Genomic DNA, 14,956 nt, shown 5'->3' on the forward strand with positions numbered 1-14,956 from the left:
TTTGACGTTGTTTTATCGCGAGCGCGTTTATAATGACGATATTTTTCTCGGCGGCCGCGCGAATCAAAGAACGTGATTTACGACCGGACGAATTTTCCCCCCTCTCTCTCTCTCTCTCTTTCTCTCTCTCTCTCTCCTCGCGCTAGAGAGTGCTTTTCAATTTTCGTCACTACGCTATGATATCAAGGTCAGCCGGAACTCCACAGCGTCTTCACTTTGTTCCCGCATTCCCACCCGAGAATTATACAAGCTCGAAAATATTTTTCCCCGCAGCTTATAAAAACACTTGCGCGAGTAAGCAGAGAGCGCGGTGGGTATATATAAGTACGCTGCACCGTCTTTCTCGCGCGCGCACAAAGAGGTTAATAGGAAAAAAATGTAATGTGTAATGGTGCGCGTCATATGGAAGGATGCCATCTGTGCCAGAGTTTTCCTAACTTTTGCGAACTGCGAGAGGCCCTCGTGTTTTTCGCGCCGGTGTGTGTACGTGTGTGTCATATGCCCCGACGGCAGTATAGCAGTGGTAGTGGTAGTAGTCGTCGGGCCGATAACACGTCGTCTACGCTGAACGTTAAAGTTTTACTGGCGAACAAACTTTTTTACGAATATGTGTGTACATCATGCGCGTTATATATACTCTCTCCTGCGCACGAATTTCCGAGAGTGCGCCTCGCGCGAGAACGAGTCAAAATTCATTTTTTCAAGACATATTTCAGCGAGCGCTCTACTGCCACGGAGTAGACTAGGTCAGCCTCAAACTTTCGGGGAATTGATTATTTTTTCCGCATCCATTGTAGGTACTTTTTCATTAGGTACGTTTCAAGCTTTTTTTCACCGACCGCGATCCCGGAGCGAGAATTATTATTATTATTCGCGGCTGCTTTTTGCAGGGAAAAGTAGCTTTTATATCTTGTAACGCGTTCGCACGGCGTTAACAATTATCGACAAAGCCATTACGACCGGTACGTTCAATATTTCGGTACACGATTGCACTGCAGCTGCTGCTTACCAGCCGATAATCCTACTATATTTTATTTCCCCATCGTACACGCGCACACACCTGATCGATCACTCGCAAAAAGCATCATAATTTCTCATTACGTATATCCTATCGCGATTTTCGAGTCGGCTATACGGCGCATTACTTCCGAATCGCTGATCGCACTCGGCTGCGCACTCAGCCCTCGGAAATTCCAATCGTCGATCGCGTCTCTAACTATAACGAACACTGCACACACGCGTATACGAGAGCGCGCGACGTGATCGACAAATAGAGTGGGAGAGCAAAGATTATGACGATAATGGATTGGGCCACTTCAAAGTATAGGCGGTGGCGCGCGTTAATTGCGCCGCAGCAGCAGCGCAGGCGGCGAGTGGCAAAGCTCTCGACTGGGGCGTATAGCGTTCGCGCGCGTGAACACGAGTGTCATCGATTTCGCCGATTGACAAACGCTTCGGCAATGCGATGAGTGGCTAAATTGGAAAAGACAGGCGGCTATAGCTCCTGCTCGTTCTCTCTCTCTCTCTCTCTCTCTCTCTCTCTCTCTCTCTCTCTCTCTCTCGGGTCTGCAGTCATTAACCTTGCGCGCGCTCGATCTCTCGCGGTATGGATCTTGAAACACACACTGCCGGATATTGGCCTTTAGGAAAGCAATCGTTTGCGGACCCTCGATTTCCTTTCTTCTATCTCGTTCGTTCGTCTGACGGATCGAGTGGAGAAGAGCGCGGCTATCAAGCCGGTTACGCTGGATAATTGAGTCGTCGCGCTGCGGATTATGGAGGTTTACGGCCGTGACGAATCGTGGCCGGCTGTAATTGTAATGGAAGAGGAGAGAGACTTTTCGGAGCACTTCTCTTTCCAGCCTACGATGATAAAATCGCGATCGGACCGACTGATCAATTTGTCCGGCCTTTGATGCCTTACAAATTTCATCCGCGGATACACACGCCAAGAGAGAGGAGAGAATTGATTACGTTTGCTTATAACGCGGGGATGTATTTCGGCGAAACGGATTACACCCTGACCGATCGATTCGATCTTGCAAAGAGCTTGTATCTTCCCTGGACTCATCGATTACGTTTCGATTATGAAATTCGTCCGCATCAGCTGTCGATTCCCACAGTCGGGCACAATAATACACGCCTCTCGCCGCCGCAACAAACCTCGAGAGGCTCGAGAAATTCAAGGTGCTAGACGGAGAAGCTAATAGCCGGATACTGCTAAATCGACAATTTCTTCGGCATATCGCGATATTGCATTACGCTCGATCTGCCGCATCGCGCGCGCGCTCTCATCAGCGGCCTGCATAATGAGCATTTAGTGCGGCTGCCAGCAGCGGGGTATGTATAGCGCTCAGGCAGGCAGTCTCTCTGCTCATTTTGTGCCGGTGATTCCGGCCCGATAAACAACGACATCGATTAATGTACACCGCGCCCGTTTTCTTCTTGTTAGCGGGCCTTTGGGAAAATTCCGAGATCGTTTTTCGTATACTACTCCTTTCGTCGAGCAAAATTTATGAACTTTAATATCGCGCGACGAAAACTAAATGCACTTTTTGCACTACGTGATTTACCCGAGTTCGTTCCCGACACTCAAGCATCAAGCGCGAGTCTGACCGCAGCCAGACTCGTTCTACTGCTCGCAGTGAATGCCAGAAGCGCTTTATATGTAAACCTACTTGATCGTTATGCGACCCAGTTGTCACATTATATTTACACTATATACACTACTTGGAGCCAGCCTCCGCCTACGACGCATCATACACACGTTTCTCTCTCGTCTTTCAAATCTTTTACAACATATACATATGCATACGCTCGCACATGCATATACACAGACTTTCTACGTCTCTCTACGCTCGAACGACGAAGCTCGCGCGCGGTATTGCAAAGTTTTCGAAGCTCGTGACATAGCGTTGAGCGCGCGCAAAGAACAAACACCCAACGCGCGCAGTCGAATAGTCGAAGAAGCTCTCCATTGGAAACGAGGCCATCTCTCGCCATCGATGCGGTACCTCGCCCAGTTTTATGTGCATGTGTATACATCTCTATTATATATATATATATATATATATATGTGTGTGTGTGTGCGTGCGTGTATGCACGTGTGTGTAGACCCAGGAATAAGTCAAACAGTCGTATTTTTTTTCGCATATGGAAAACAGGGTGTCAATTTGTGTCTCCCTCTCGTATACACGTCTCGCGTGTCGGTTTACTGTGCGCGGCTGGTGTTTCGCGTGTCTCTCTCGGTACATATATGCGCTATCGTATCAGTTACACGTCGGCGGTATATATCACGCGCGCGCGCGTGCGACGAAGGGATGAGGAAAAGACGGCCGCGACAAGACTCGAGCTGCTTGTCTCGTATAGCCGAGAGCTGCCATTGCCTCGTCCTCATCAACGCGCGCACGTGCTCGTGTGTACACAGAGTCATGTGTATGGTGTGTATAACGTGTGTCCGTCAACCCTTTGTGTTTTCCATTTTTCGTGCTTTCTTTCGTTAATTTGCGTCTTATTATATAGTTATATGGTATAGTGTATTCTCCTTTTCCTTGCATCATGGATAGTTTTCTGTTTCTCGTTATTTTATTGCACGTTTACGACTAATCATTGCTTTTCGTAATTGCATACTCTTTTTTTCGTTTTGTTTTCATTTCTTTTAGTTGGTCAGATTTAGCTCTTGTCATTTAAAACGCCGAGCACAATATAGTGGTATAGCGTATGTTGTTACACACGAATACATGTTGGATATGTCATATTATTTTTATGTATTCCTTGCATTATATCTAAATCTGTATGTGTGGGTGTGTGTGTGTGTGTGTGTGCGTGGGTCTCGCAGCGGAAGGATGGTGCATCCGACACAATTCTTGAGGAAAAATCTCGGCCTAAATAAGCCGGTAAACACGCACACGTGCGCTGACTTATATTTACACTCCGTCCACTCGCTATACTTCATCGGAAAAATAAACAGAGCGAATCGATGAGTAAGAAAATCAAGCGTGTGCGAATGCGCTCTCGTTTTAGCAGCGGTATAGTTGCGCGACAAACGGCACACGTGACCGCATCTCGTCGCCACCGCAGCTGCAGCGCGACGCTGGACTGTGTGGACGAAAATTCAATCGAACGCGATTATTTCTCGCCGCGCCAACGATCACGCATTTATTATTCAAATAGCATCGCTGCCCACATTCGCGTTTATAATAACGATGACTTAACGTAGCAAACGAAGTTTCGACGGATTCTCCCTTTGATTTTTCTGTCCTGGAATATTTTTAGTTTCCTCGAAGGAAATTCATATCATATCTCGAATTTAACGAAGCGCGCGGGATATTTACATCGGGAGCGCGAGGCGCGCATCGATAATTCAAGCCACTCTCGGTTAACGACTCGCGGACGTAGTCGATTATTCTCAAATGATCAAACGAATCCGCGCGCGCGCTCGCTCGCTCGCAAAAAAGCACTTTCCCTCCCTTTGAAGCGCGGGCCGAGCTTGCATCGAAGTGATTTGAAATTCCACGGTGGGAAATCTCAATTTAGCATGAAAATTTCCCCTCGCGCGGTAACTACATCGGCGCAAAATTTCATATTCAAATCAGAGACAGAGAGAGAGTAAGGGAGAAAGAGCAGACGCGCTATAATTGCACGTGCGAGTGTTGTACACGCGGAGCTTTATATTCAATAACTTGGCAGCGCGAGTCGCCCCGACGATAATTACCGAGTCATAAGGGTATAATAACATCTCTCCGACGACGACGACTCCTCAGTGTGTATAAAAAGCAGCGGACCGCGCACTTGATAATCATTCCGCGAAACGGAACCGCTCGCTCTGTGTGTATACTCGACTCGCGAGCTTTTCTTCTTCGCCAGAGGTGAAATAATAAAGTGTACACGAGAAACAGAGTATAGAGCGAAGGACGCGCACTGCTGCCGAGGAACAGCGCGAAAAAGCTGAATCTCATTAGCATGCGAATTCGCAATTTTCAAAGCGCGCTTGCGTCATAATACTCCTCTGGCTAATTTACACGGCCCCGCGAGCAATTGAATTTGCGCGCGCGCGGACGAGTGTCACTGCTGCTTCGCGCTGCAGGAGACCAGCGCCCCGGGGCCAGGCAGCTCCGTCTGCTTACACTGCTCTTGCCAAGTCCTCGAGACGCGACAGCGACAAAGCAGCCAGGAGCGTTTAATTCTTTCGCTGCGGACTCGAGAGAAAGTGTTGCGAGCCTTCGGCTGTTATACATATCCTCGAAACGACGATCTCTCGATCGGTCGACGACACTCGCGCCTCCGAATCCGCGGGCTGTATGCGCTGATACGTGTTGTCGCACCGTCTGTGTGTACCTCTATTTTTTTTTTTTCGTTCTTCAACGCTTTGTCGCTATATGCCCGGATATAAAACAGAGGGGTGCGTTTTACCGTTTTACAAGATGCCCCGCGGGATCCACGGAACAGAGTTTACCTTCTCTCTCTCTCTCTCTCTCTCTCTCTCTCTCTCTCTCTCTCTCTCTCTCTCTATCTATCTGATGTCGCCTCTCTGACGCGAGCCGCGGGCTAATTAAATCCAGCGATAAAATACGCGCTGTAGCAGTGTGAATTTAAACCGACGACTCTCTTGAATACGACGAGGTGTATATATTTATGCTCGCAGAGAGTGAACGGCAGACTCAAAAGGAGCAACTTTTTCCGATAATTCCGCGGAACAAATTTCCCTCCCCTCGCGCTCGTCCACTGTACACTATATATATAAACGCGCGGCAACAACGACTCCATTAGCCCGAGAGAGAGAGAGAGAGAGAGAGAGAGAGAGACATATAGCGGAGAATAAGAAGCGGGAGAAAAGTGCAGCGTCCGCGAAAGAAAACGAGCTATGATTATTATAAAATAATAATAAAGAAAGAGGGGCACGGAGAAAAAGCTTGCAGGAGTGCGATATAAGAAGAGCGATGAGTCAAAAGCCGATATCCTCTATGCCAGTCTGCAGTGAGCGACGGCCTGTGTGTATACGTACGGATAACCACATGTGCGTGAGGTACGCGTGTGTATACAAGGCCACGCGCCGCGCTGGAAACGTGTTTCCGCGTTAACCCTGTTCAGCTGCAGCTGCAACAGCTTTGGATTTTCGGACCTTTCGAGAATTTTCGCGGTTACTTTTATTCCGATATTAATTTAGGCGTATGTTTGTATTATACGCTAAGCGACAAATATTGGCTCTGTAAATGCCTCGGGAGTAGGCGGAGAAATTTCAATATTCATCAAGTTAGAAAGCAAGTTTGAGAAAGGCTCTGCCTTGTGACAAGCTCGAAGCATAGTGAAAAAAACGGTGAAGCGAGAGCCAACTTTCCAACGACGCGCACACTTCGAGGTTAGATCCGTGTGTTTCTCTACTCTCGCGTTTCAAGGTCGGTTATATATTCTAACCGATCGAACTGAGCAACACAGAGCAGCAGAGAACGACGCACAGCTTTGTACAGGCATAATCTACCCCCGGAAATATTTCACCAGCGCCAGAACCAATAACAATTAGGTACAGCGAATTAAAACTGACAGCGGCAACGAAGCGCGCGCGCAAACATTGACACTGATCAAAATCGAGGGAAAAAGTATCTCGAGTGGACAGGGTATATCCCCGGAACAAACTTTTCCCTCCTCCCGCAGCCCAGATCGTCTCATACGCACAGATCCGATGCATCATCCTTACGCCGACGACGGGGGGTGTCTTCGACGTATCTCTCCTCCCTTCGTGTATACACGATTGTGTCAGTGTCACAGCGCCGCAGTGTGCCGGCACATATACGTATATAACGTAATATCGGACGGACGAGAGAGAGAGAGAGCTCGTACTTTCCTTACTTTGAAATACGCGCGGGCAGCTGCTTCCGGCGCGTCATAGCTATATGTTAGTGAATTTCGCGCGCGCGCGCGCGCGTGCACAGGAGACTCTATGGCGACGAAGGTCTAGGTCGAGCGACTCTATAATACACATACGCGCACTGCACCTTCCGGAAGCCCCTTGCATCGGAGCCGAGGTATAACGCGTGCGAAGCAGCAGCTGCTGCAGCTCTCCGCCGAATAAGCCCCGCAACGATCGAGCGCGACCTTAAGTCTCGTTTTTCAAGATCCCGAGAGCACAGCGCGTGCACTCTGCACGCACAGGGACGTTTTATGCCCTCGAAAAATCGCAGGCTCCGCGCGCAGCTGTTCAAGCTCGTATGTCTCTCTCGTCCGGCAGCAGGTATACGTATGTGTGCCAGGCCGCGCGTGTGCGTGTGTGAAAGTGGCGCAGCTCTCGACGCAGGAGAGAGAGCGCGCGCGTGCTATATCGAGTCGATATAGACGCGCGAGTGTGTGTGTGCGTGTGCGTGTGTGAGAGCGAGTGTAGGTATATATATATATATATAGTGCGTGTGCGTGGATCGACTCACCCGACGCAGCCAGGGCGATCGCCGCCATGAGAGTCCAGCCTCCTCTCATGTTCCCGTCGTCTGGCTCGAACGAGAGCTGAACCGCTGCTGCTGCTGCTGCTACTGCAGGCCTTCTGCAGGACTCCTCGTGCCGGCTCGGGCAGCTCGGCCGCGCGAGCTCTCGGTGAGTCTATGTGCGGCTGAGGCTCCTCGCTCTCAGCTCTCTTCTCTCTGTCAGCCTACGTAGAACAGGTTACTGTCGCGCGCGACTCAGTAGCTCGTCGAGCAGTAAAGTCTCTCTGTCTCAGTGCCTCGGGGGGTGGGCTTGGGCCCTGGGCTGCTGCGATGAGCGGCCCTTTGCTCGTCCGCTGCTGCTTTTGGCGCTGCTGCAGTGGATCTGCATGATCGTCCTCGTGTCTTTGTCCCTCTCCCTGCCCCCGGAGAAGTCAGTTAGCCCGTGCGTGCGCCGGAGTAGCTGCTGCTGCGGGCCGCGTGCTACTGTTGCTGCTGCTGACGCAGCTGCTGCTCGTGCGAGACGACACGGCGGCGGAGCAGCTGCTCGACGACGACGACAACGACAACAACAACGGCGAGGCTGCTGATGCTGACGGTCCAGCGGAATAGCACTGCTGCCAGAGCTCGAACTCGTCATCCTCTGCGGGCGAAGCTCGCCTCGACATCCTTGAACTTCGCGACTCCCTCGCTCTCTCTGTCGCGCACTCGTCGGCCGGGCGCGAGCGCGCGCGCGCGCAATCGATCGGGCTCTCTCTCTCTCTCTCTCTCTCTCTCTCTCTCTCTCTCTCTCTCTGCAGGCGGAGATCTCCCGTGCTCTCACTGAATAAAAACACACGCGGACTGCTGCCTCCTCCTCCTCGTCGCCGTGGCGATCATCCCGCTCGGCTCTGCTGCTCCGGTGCTGCTGGTGCCGCACTCGCGAACGTCACGCGCCGCGGTTCATCCCGGAGAGCCGTGTGCGCTGCAGCGCTCGAGAGAGCGGCAGCGTTGCAGTAGAAATCAATCGAGCTTTGCGCGTGTATCGCACCGCGCCGCGGACGAGATAACGGGCGCGTGCGTTCCCTCCACCTCCTCCTCCTGCTGCTGCTCCCTCAGTGATGGCAGTGGCTCTGCGCGCGAAGCACTGTTGCGTCCTCGCAAGCTCCGACGACGGCTGCGGGACAGAGCGCTGTCAGCGGTTGTCGCATCGGCCACCCCAGCTCTCTCTCTCTCTCTCTCTCTCTCTCTCTCTCTCTCTCTCTCTCTCTCTCTCTGCGTTTCGCTCTCTCGATCCGTGCGTCTCTCCGCGACTGGCTGTGCGTCGACGACTGTTGGGCCGTCGACGAAGACGGCGCCGCGCGCGCCAGAGTGCGCTCTCCGGAGAGGGGCGAGACCGAGTCTGCGCGGCTGCTGCCGATGCGCGGAGAGAGAGAGAGAGAGAGAGAGAGGACAGGCTGCAGCGCGAGGGAGAACATAAAAAGTATACACGGCGCGCGGGAGAGAGAGGGAGCGATCCTCGTAACGCCAGAGCAGTGCCAGACTGAGCTCTCTCGCGGAGAGCTGCGCAGCCTCTCTCCGGATCGCCCCTCGTCCGCGCTCGCGAGAGGGGAGCCCAGCCAAGCGGGAAGGTTCCAGCCACACGCACATACACACGCGCGCGCGCGCACACAGCAGCCTCCTCCACGACTTTTATCTCGCTCCGACACTCTCTGACCTACACGCGGGCGCGCGCTCGCAGCTGTGTGTGGGTGCACCTTATTACGCGACTCTCTCTCTCTCTCTCTCTCCCCCTCATTAATATATCTCGCTCGAGCTTTTTACTTTGCGCCGCCGCCGCCGTCATGTGGGTGGCGCACACCAGCGGCGGCGGCTGCTGCCTTCCCCTGGCCAGTGTGCCGCCGTGTGCGCGGCTCCCGCTCTAAAATTCAGCCTCTCTCGCTCGTTCTGCAGTTCGCCCCCCTATCGCGGCTGCAACCCCCCGCCACTGCACCCCTCCCCATATCTCTCTCGCTCCCTCTCCGGCTCTCTATATCTCCGATGCTTCCTCCGCTCCCTCGTCTCTCTCTCTCTCTCTCTCTCTCTCTCTCTCTCTCTCTCTCTTTCTCTCGCCCCGTCTTTTTGCTTTTTCCTGCGCGCCTTACGCGCCAGCAGCGTGCGAGCTCATTTTCTCCCTTCGGCTTATCGTAACGGCGCGACTGCGTTTAACGCAGCTCCGATAAGGTCGCGAAACCGCTGTTTTTTCGCTCGCGGAGCCGTTGGAGAGCGCTCGGTGCGTGGGATGCAAACGCGCGGCTCTTGAACGCAGCTCTGAGAGAGAGAGAGAGAGAGAGAGAGAGAGAGAGAGAGAGCGCGCGCGTGTTGACTTGGCGCGCAAAGTTCGACGAGCCGTGGGCTTTACGCGCGTGTTTGCTCGTGGACGTCTTGTCTTTTTTCCTCCTGCTCTGTTTTCGTTTCGAAGATGAAGGAATCGTTTGTCTTTGATTATTGAACGTGTAAAAAATGTGGTTTGCGAGCTATAGATACTTCGGCAAAGAAGCTGCGCACAAACAAGCTTGTATAGGTGTACAAGCGATGTGTGTGCGCTGTGAATTTGAAATTCCGGAGCCTCGAGGAGTAATGCGCCGCGAGACAGGGGCCAAATCCTTCCTTCCGTACCCGCGCGCCGTTTTTATCTCGAGTATCGTCCGTCTTCTCGGCTCCTCAAGACGGATACCGACTGTATAGGCTGTTTTGAATGGAACACGCGCCGTATGTCTTGTCGACGCGAATACGTCTGTGTACGTGTGTGTGTGAACGCGGAATTTTCGTTCGCGAGCGAGTAATACTCGGATGGTATTTGGGTTACTTATTTCCTAACGCAAATGTTTCTGGGACGTGAAGATTTCCTTTAGCTAAATTGCGCTTCGGTGTTGGATTCGCCCTGTCTTTTGTAAAACTTATTGGTTCGCGGTATCGTTTGTCTTTGCCGCTCAATAATCTCAAGCAAGCGGTAGTTTTGATGAAAATACAGGTTTTCTCAAGGATTTCCCGTACTCACAAGCGTCCTTCGCTCCGAATTCGCCGATCACCGAGTCTGACCGCACACTGATATTTCTACTTGGAGAGTTTCGCGCATTAGGAGCCAAAAGTGGATTTTCTACGCATCGAGCCCATCAGCACCATTGTTATTCAGATTCAGCCGTCTGACAGCTATACTGACAAGGCGAGAATTTTCAGAAAATCCCGAGGAGGAGCTCTCGAATCACGGCGTGAAAAATGAAGCGCTCAATGATTCTCAAGATTGAACAATAGCAGCTGCAGTCGGCCGCATCAACGCCGGCATCCGAATCCGTCGATCCGGCGATTCTCCGTGAATAATCCAGTAGCGTTTGTCTCGCGACTGCTGCTATATAGAACTCGGCGGAATGATTTACGAAGGGCGCGTTGTTTTTTTTTTTTTTTAATTTCCAGGCAGATCTCCGAGAACTTTCTAGGGATTTTCAAGAATTTCCCAGTAACATAAAAAAAAAGAAAACAATTCTACGGATTCCAGCAGCAGCGCAGCAGCCGCGCGAGAAGCGAGAATCTCTGCTATGGCGAGATCAATATGATAGGAGTGCGCATGCCTCGATCTATGCGCGTGTGTAACACACACACACACCCACATCCTTGGCTTCGAGCGCAACGAGTATACATCCATGACTTTCGCTACTCCGGCTTCGGCTATCCGTTCTCACCATGGGATACGTACACGACCTATATAGGTGAGCTGTCGGCGGCGGCTGCGTCGGAGGAGACCTTAGCTCGTTTAGCGGCAGCCGCCTACTTGTGCCCGTACACACCGTTGACGAGCGTCGATTACACTTCTTGACTCCGATGCTGTTCACGTATAACCTCGAGTGGGTACCGTACACCGCACATTCAAAGAAAGCAGAAGCTTACGCTGTAGTACGCGGGATAGATACAAGTCCCATACGCTGCTGATTTGATTTACAGCGTCAGATTGGCCTCGATCTCGGCTATCTATAGGTGTGTAAGCACTCGTAGAGAGATTGAAGTGCATCGACGTTGAATCGCGCGGCGGAGAAAGCTAAAACGAAGAATAGAAAGAGACAACGTAATTGAGCGACGCGAGGGATACGGTTTGCGCGCGTATTTTCCTCCCGTTGAATCCTCGCCGTCTTCGCTATGTACCGGCGGCGGAAACCCAATATATCGTAATATCGTAGAGCAGCAGAGCTGACGAAGAAGAATCGTGTGCCGCGCGCGCGCTGCGCACAGATTGGATTTTCTTCTCATCGCTCTGACGTTTCGCGTTTCTTTACTTTTCGTGCCGCGCCGGAAAGCTGTACAACGTAGCTGCTGATGCACCGCCGAGAATCGGCATAAACCGATGACGGCCGCGACGTTTTTCTTTTCATTTCGTTTTCACTCCGGAAATTCGATCCTTTGGTGGAAAAAAAAATATATACCATCAGGACTAGATTAGACTGGATATTAAATTTTCGAATTCGCGCGGGAAATGCGAATAGCGCCGCAGAGCAAAGTTCGAGAATTTACACGGCTAGTTTGACTCGCTCGCGCGTATATATGTAAAGTAGGCGTCCGCCGCGAGTGGGCCGACGGAATATTTCTACTCCAGGGATGCATATAGGTATATATTTACCATGTAAATTAATGACATTTAACGTGCTCCCCACTCAAAGCCGGAAGAATGTTAAACTTCAGGAATTCGCGCATGGAGCAAATAAAACTTTACTCTCGGCAGCGGCGAGAGAGCCTGACCGTATATACACCCAGTTATTTCTACTTCAGCGTATATATGTGTGTGTGTGTGTGCGTGTGTGTGTATACAGCCAACTCTCGGTCGCGTAAATTAGCCCAGCCTCCATCGCACATCCGGAGCTTTTCTCCAGTGCTATCGCGCGTAAAGGCTGGAATGTTGCCGTGTAATGCGGGTAAAAATTCATTCGAACGCGAGCGATGCGCTGAGAGAGAGAGAGAGAGAGAGAGAGAGAGAGAGAGAGAGAGAGAGAGAGAGAGAGAGAGAGCGAGAAAGATAGACGGCGAGTTTTTTTTCGAATAGTTTGAAATTTCAGTACGATAACTCGTTGTAGCTTCGAATGAGAGAAAAACAGGCGTGTTTCGAAGCTGGCAATGATTTATTAATGCATTCTCGTCGTCTAAAAACGAGCAGAGACTTTCAAGAAGCGCGAAAGCGATCCATTTTTATCAGTTACACTCGCACCGACGAAATGCCTCGCGGAATATTCGTGAATATTTGAAATCCTTGGCGCGCTCGTGCAAAACCGCAATAAAGCTCCTTTTCCAAAGTATCGGATGTTTCATAAATTAAAAAGTTCACTACAAAGTAGCACATATCTTTGCAAAAGAATTTATATCCGCGCACTCCTTTAATAATAGATCAAAGCTACTTCTCCCTCCCTCTCTCTCTCTCTCTCTCTCTCTCTCTCTCTCTCTCTCTCTCTCTCTCTCTCTCTAACGTAAATATAGGAAATTTAGTCTTTTGTAGACCTCGACGAGAATTTCAATCGCACTTGCCCTGAATCCTTTGAGTGGTGGGTCAAAAAGAAGCTGATGCTCATATCAGGAGCGAAGCTGATTCTTTCGTGTGTATACGGATTGATTCAAAATTGATTTATCCAGCCAAGAGCCTACTGTATACAGAAACGTTATATTGGCAACGAACTATAACGGAACGAAATTCAATTAAAATATATTCAAAAATAAGACGCGCCCCGCCGGAGTGGGCGCTGTTAATTAATTCGAATTGAAGACAATCGATATGTAGGGTTGGGCAATTAGCGCGTAATTACGCACATTCATGTAAATATAGACGCGGCGGCGGCAATTTCGCGTTTCTTGAAAAATAATGCGCGCTCAATATGTATACCCACGCGATTACCCTGTGTGTGTGTGTGTGAAATAATTACACACAGAGAGGCGAATTTGTCACTAATTACGCTTTGCTCTCGAGACGAAATTGATTGCACGGTCTACATGGTGTACCAGCAAAAGTTGGCACAGTAAAATTTTACTCTCGTTACATAAGTTACTAGATTGAAACATCGGTTAGATTTACTGCGAGATATCCGTACACACGCGGTGTTTCTCCCTGCGGGAAGGAAAATTCCATTTGATTCGTGTAACGGATGGCAATAAAAAGAACGAATTACGTTCCGTTGCGCGAACGCCAAAAAAAAAAAGAAAAGAATTCCTGCAACAAATATCAAAATCGCATCAACTTTCAAACATCCCCACGCACAGCGGCACCACTTAGTTTCCACGCGACATCGCAATTATACTCTCCTATTTTAGCGGCCGTATGAAAAGCGAAAAAAGGTGTCGGGCAGTAGTAGCTTTGCCAGTATTATATAATACGCGCTCGTGGCTCACGAGCTCGACGAGAGTAAGGAAGTAGCAAAGGGTCGGACACGTCCAGACGAGTGTCGACTAATGACGCCGTCATGCGGTGTGAGTGCAAAAAATCTGTCCGTAGCACACATACACATACACACACGTCGTTCCCCAGTCTTACAGCCGTCCGTCACTTTTTTGCTCGGCTTTTTCTCAGCCGGCGACACAGTGGCATTCTCGTTGTCGTCGCTGGTAAAAAGCCCGGCGTCGGTCACAAAGTCAAAATGGAGCTGATCAATCACAGCCGCCGTCGACCCCCTCGGAACTGAATGTTCTTGCCGCGCACTTGTGTTGCAGCAGCGGCTCGACGCGAGTTTTTTGCTGCTGCTGCTGCTGCTGCAGGCGCAAGAGAATGGAATAACTCGGTTTTGCGCTCGCATAGTCATGTGGCTATTTTTTTCTTCCTTTTCGTATCCTGGATAGGAGTAATTTTTAGTTTTGAATCATATATGATTCGAAATTCATGCATCGCTGCACGTCGGCGGAAGGAAGATTGATTTATTCAAGCCGACGCGGTCTGTCCGACCAATCTCGGCGCTATCTACTTGAGGAGAGCAGCGCATACATCAGCGGAGTTCTCCAACGAGCTTAGCAAATCTCGAGCTATAGCGGCTGCGGGCACTTGGAAAATTCTCCCGCTAATATTTCCTCTCTAACGATCTAGCTCTCTTTCTCCTCCTGGCGATCGGCAAAGTTGGACAGTCGCGCGGCGCGTAACTAGCTTAAAAACGACCTGATTATATAAGCTGCGGGCTCCGAAAACTTTCTTTCCCTCGCCCCGATCGGAATGACGCACTGGACTTCTTTGAGGAGGGGAGCTTAATTAAACTGGCGAAATCGGCTGCTTCCCGATTCCTCGTCCCTTTTACTTCTTCAATATAGATACCGCAGCTCCGCAAGGATCGAGTCAAAGCGTCGCGCAGTAGCCCACAAAGCTGTAAAGTGATTGAGGGAGCTAGCCCGGATTAACATCGCGCCGCATCGCCGTCTTCGGCGTCTACCTATACGTCCTGGTGGTGGTCCCGTCGGAATATCCGACGACGTATATCACCGCACAGATAGAGAGCTCGGTTTATTATGCAACGAGAACGCGCGCATAAATTCGTCTTTAATCGCGCGCTCGACTGTGTGGGAGGGAGGCTGAACTC

The 14,956-nt window shown here is 50.7% G+C and overlaps 1 protein-coding gene across 2 annotated transcripts in view; it reads right to left on the reverse strand.

Moving 5' to 3' along the window:
- LOC100119414 (nicotinic acetylcholine receptor alpha 7 subunit) overlaps window positions 1-8,769 on the reverse strand; it is a 79,909-nt gene extending 71,140 nt beyond the window's left edge. For both annotated transcript variants that reach the window (XM_031922568.2, XM_001603148.6), the window contains exon 1: window positions 7,419-8,769. Coding sequence is in view for 1 of the 2 variants with exons in the window: in XM_001603148.6 (XP_001603198.2) it covers window positions 7,419-7,467 (49 nt within the window). In the remaining variant the exon portion in view is untranslated. The remainder of the gene's footprint in view (window positions 1-7,418) is intronic.
- Between the last annotated feature and the right edge of the window lie 6,187 nt (window positions 8,770-14,956).

This window comes from Nasonia vitripennis, chromosome 2, assembly GCF_009193385.2.
Source record: "Nasonia vitripennis strain AsymCx chromosome 2, Nvit_psr_1.1, whole genome shotgun sequence".
In the NCBI taxonomy this organism is placed as follows: Eukaryota; Metazoa; Arthropoda; class Insecta; order Hymenoptera; family Pteromalidae; genus Nasonia; species Nasonia vitripennis.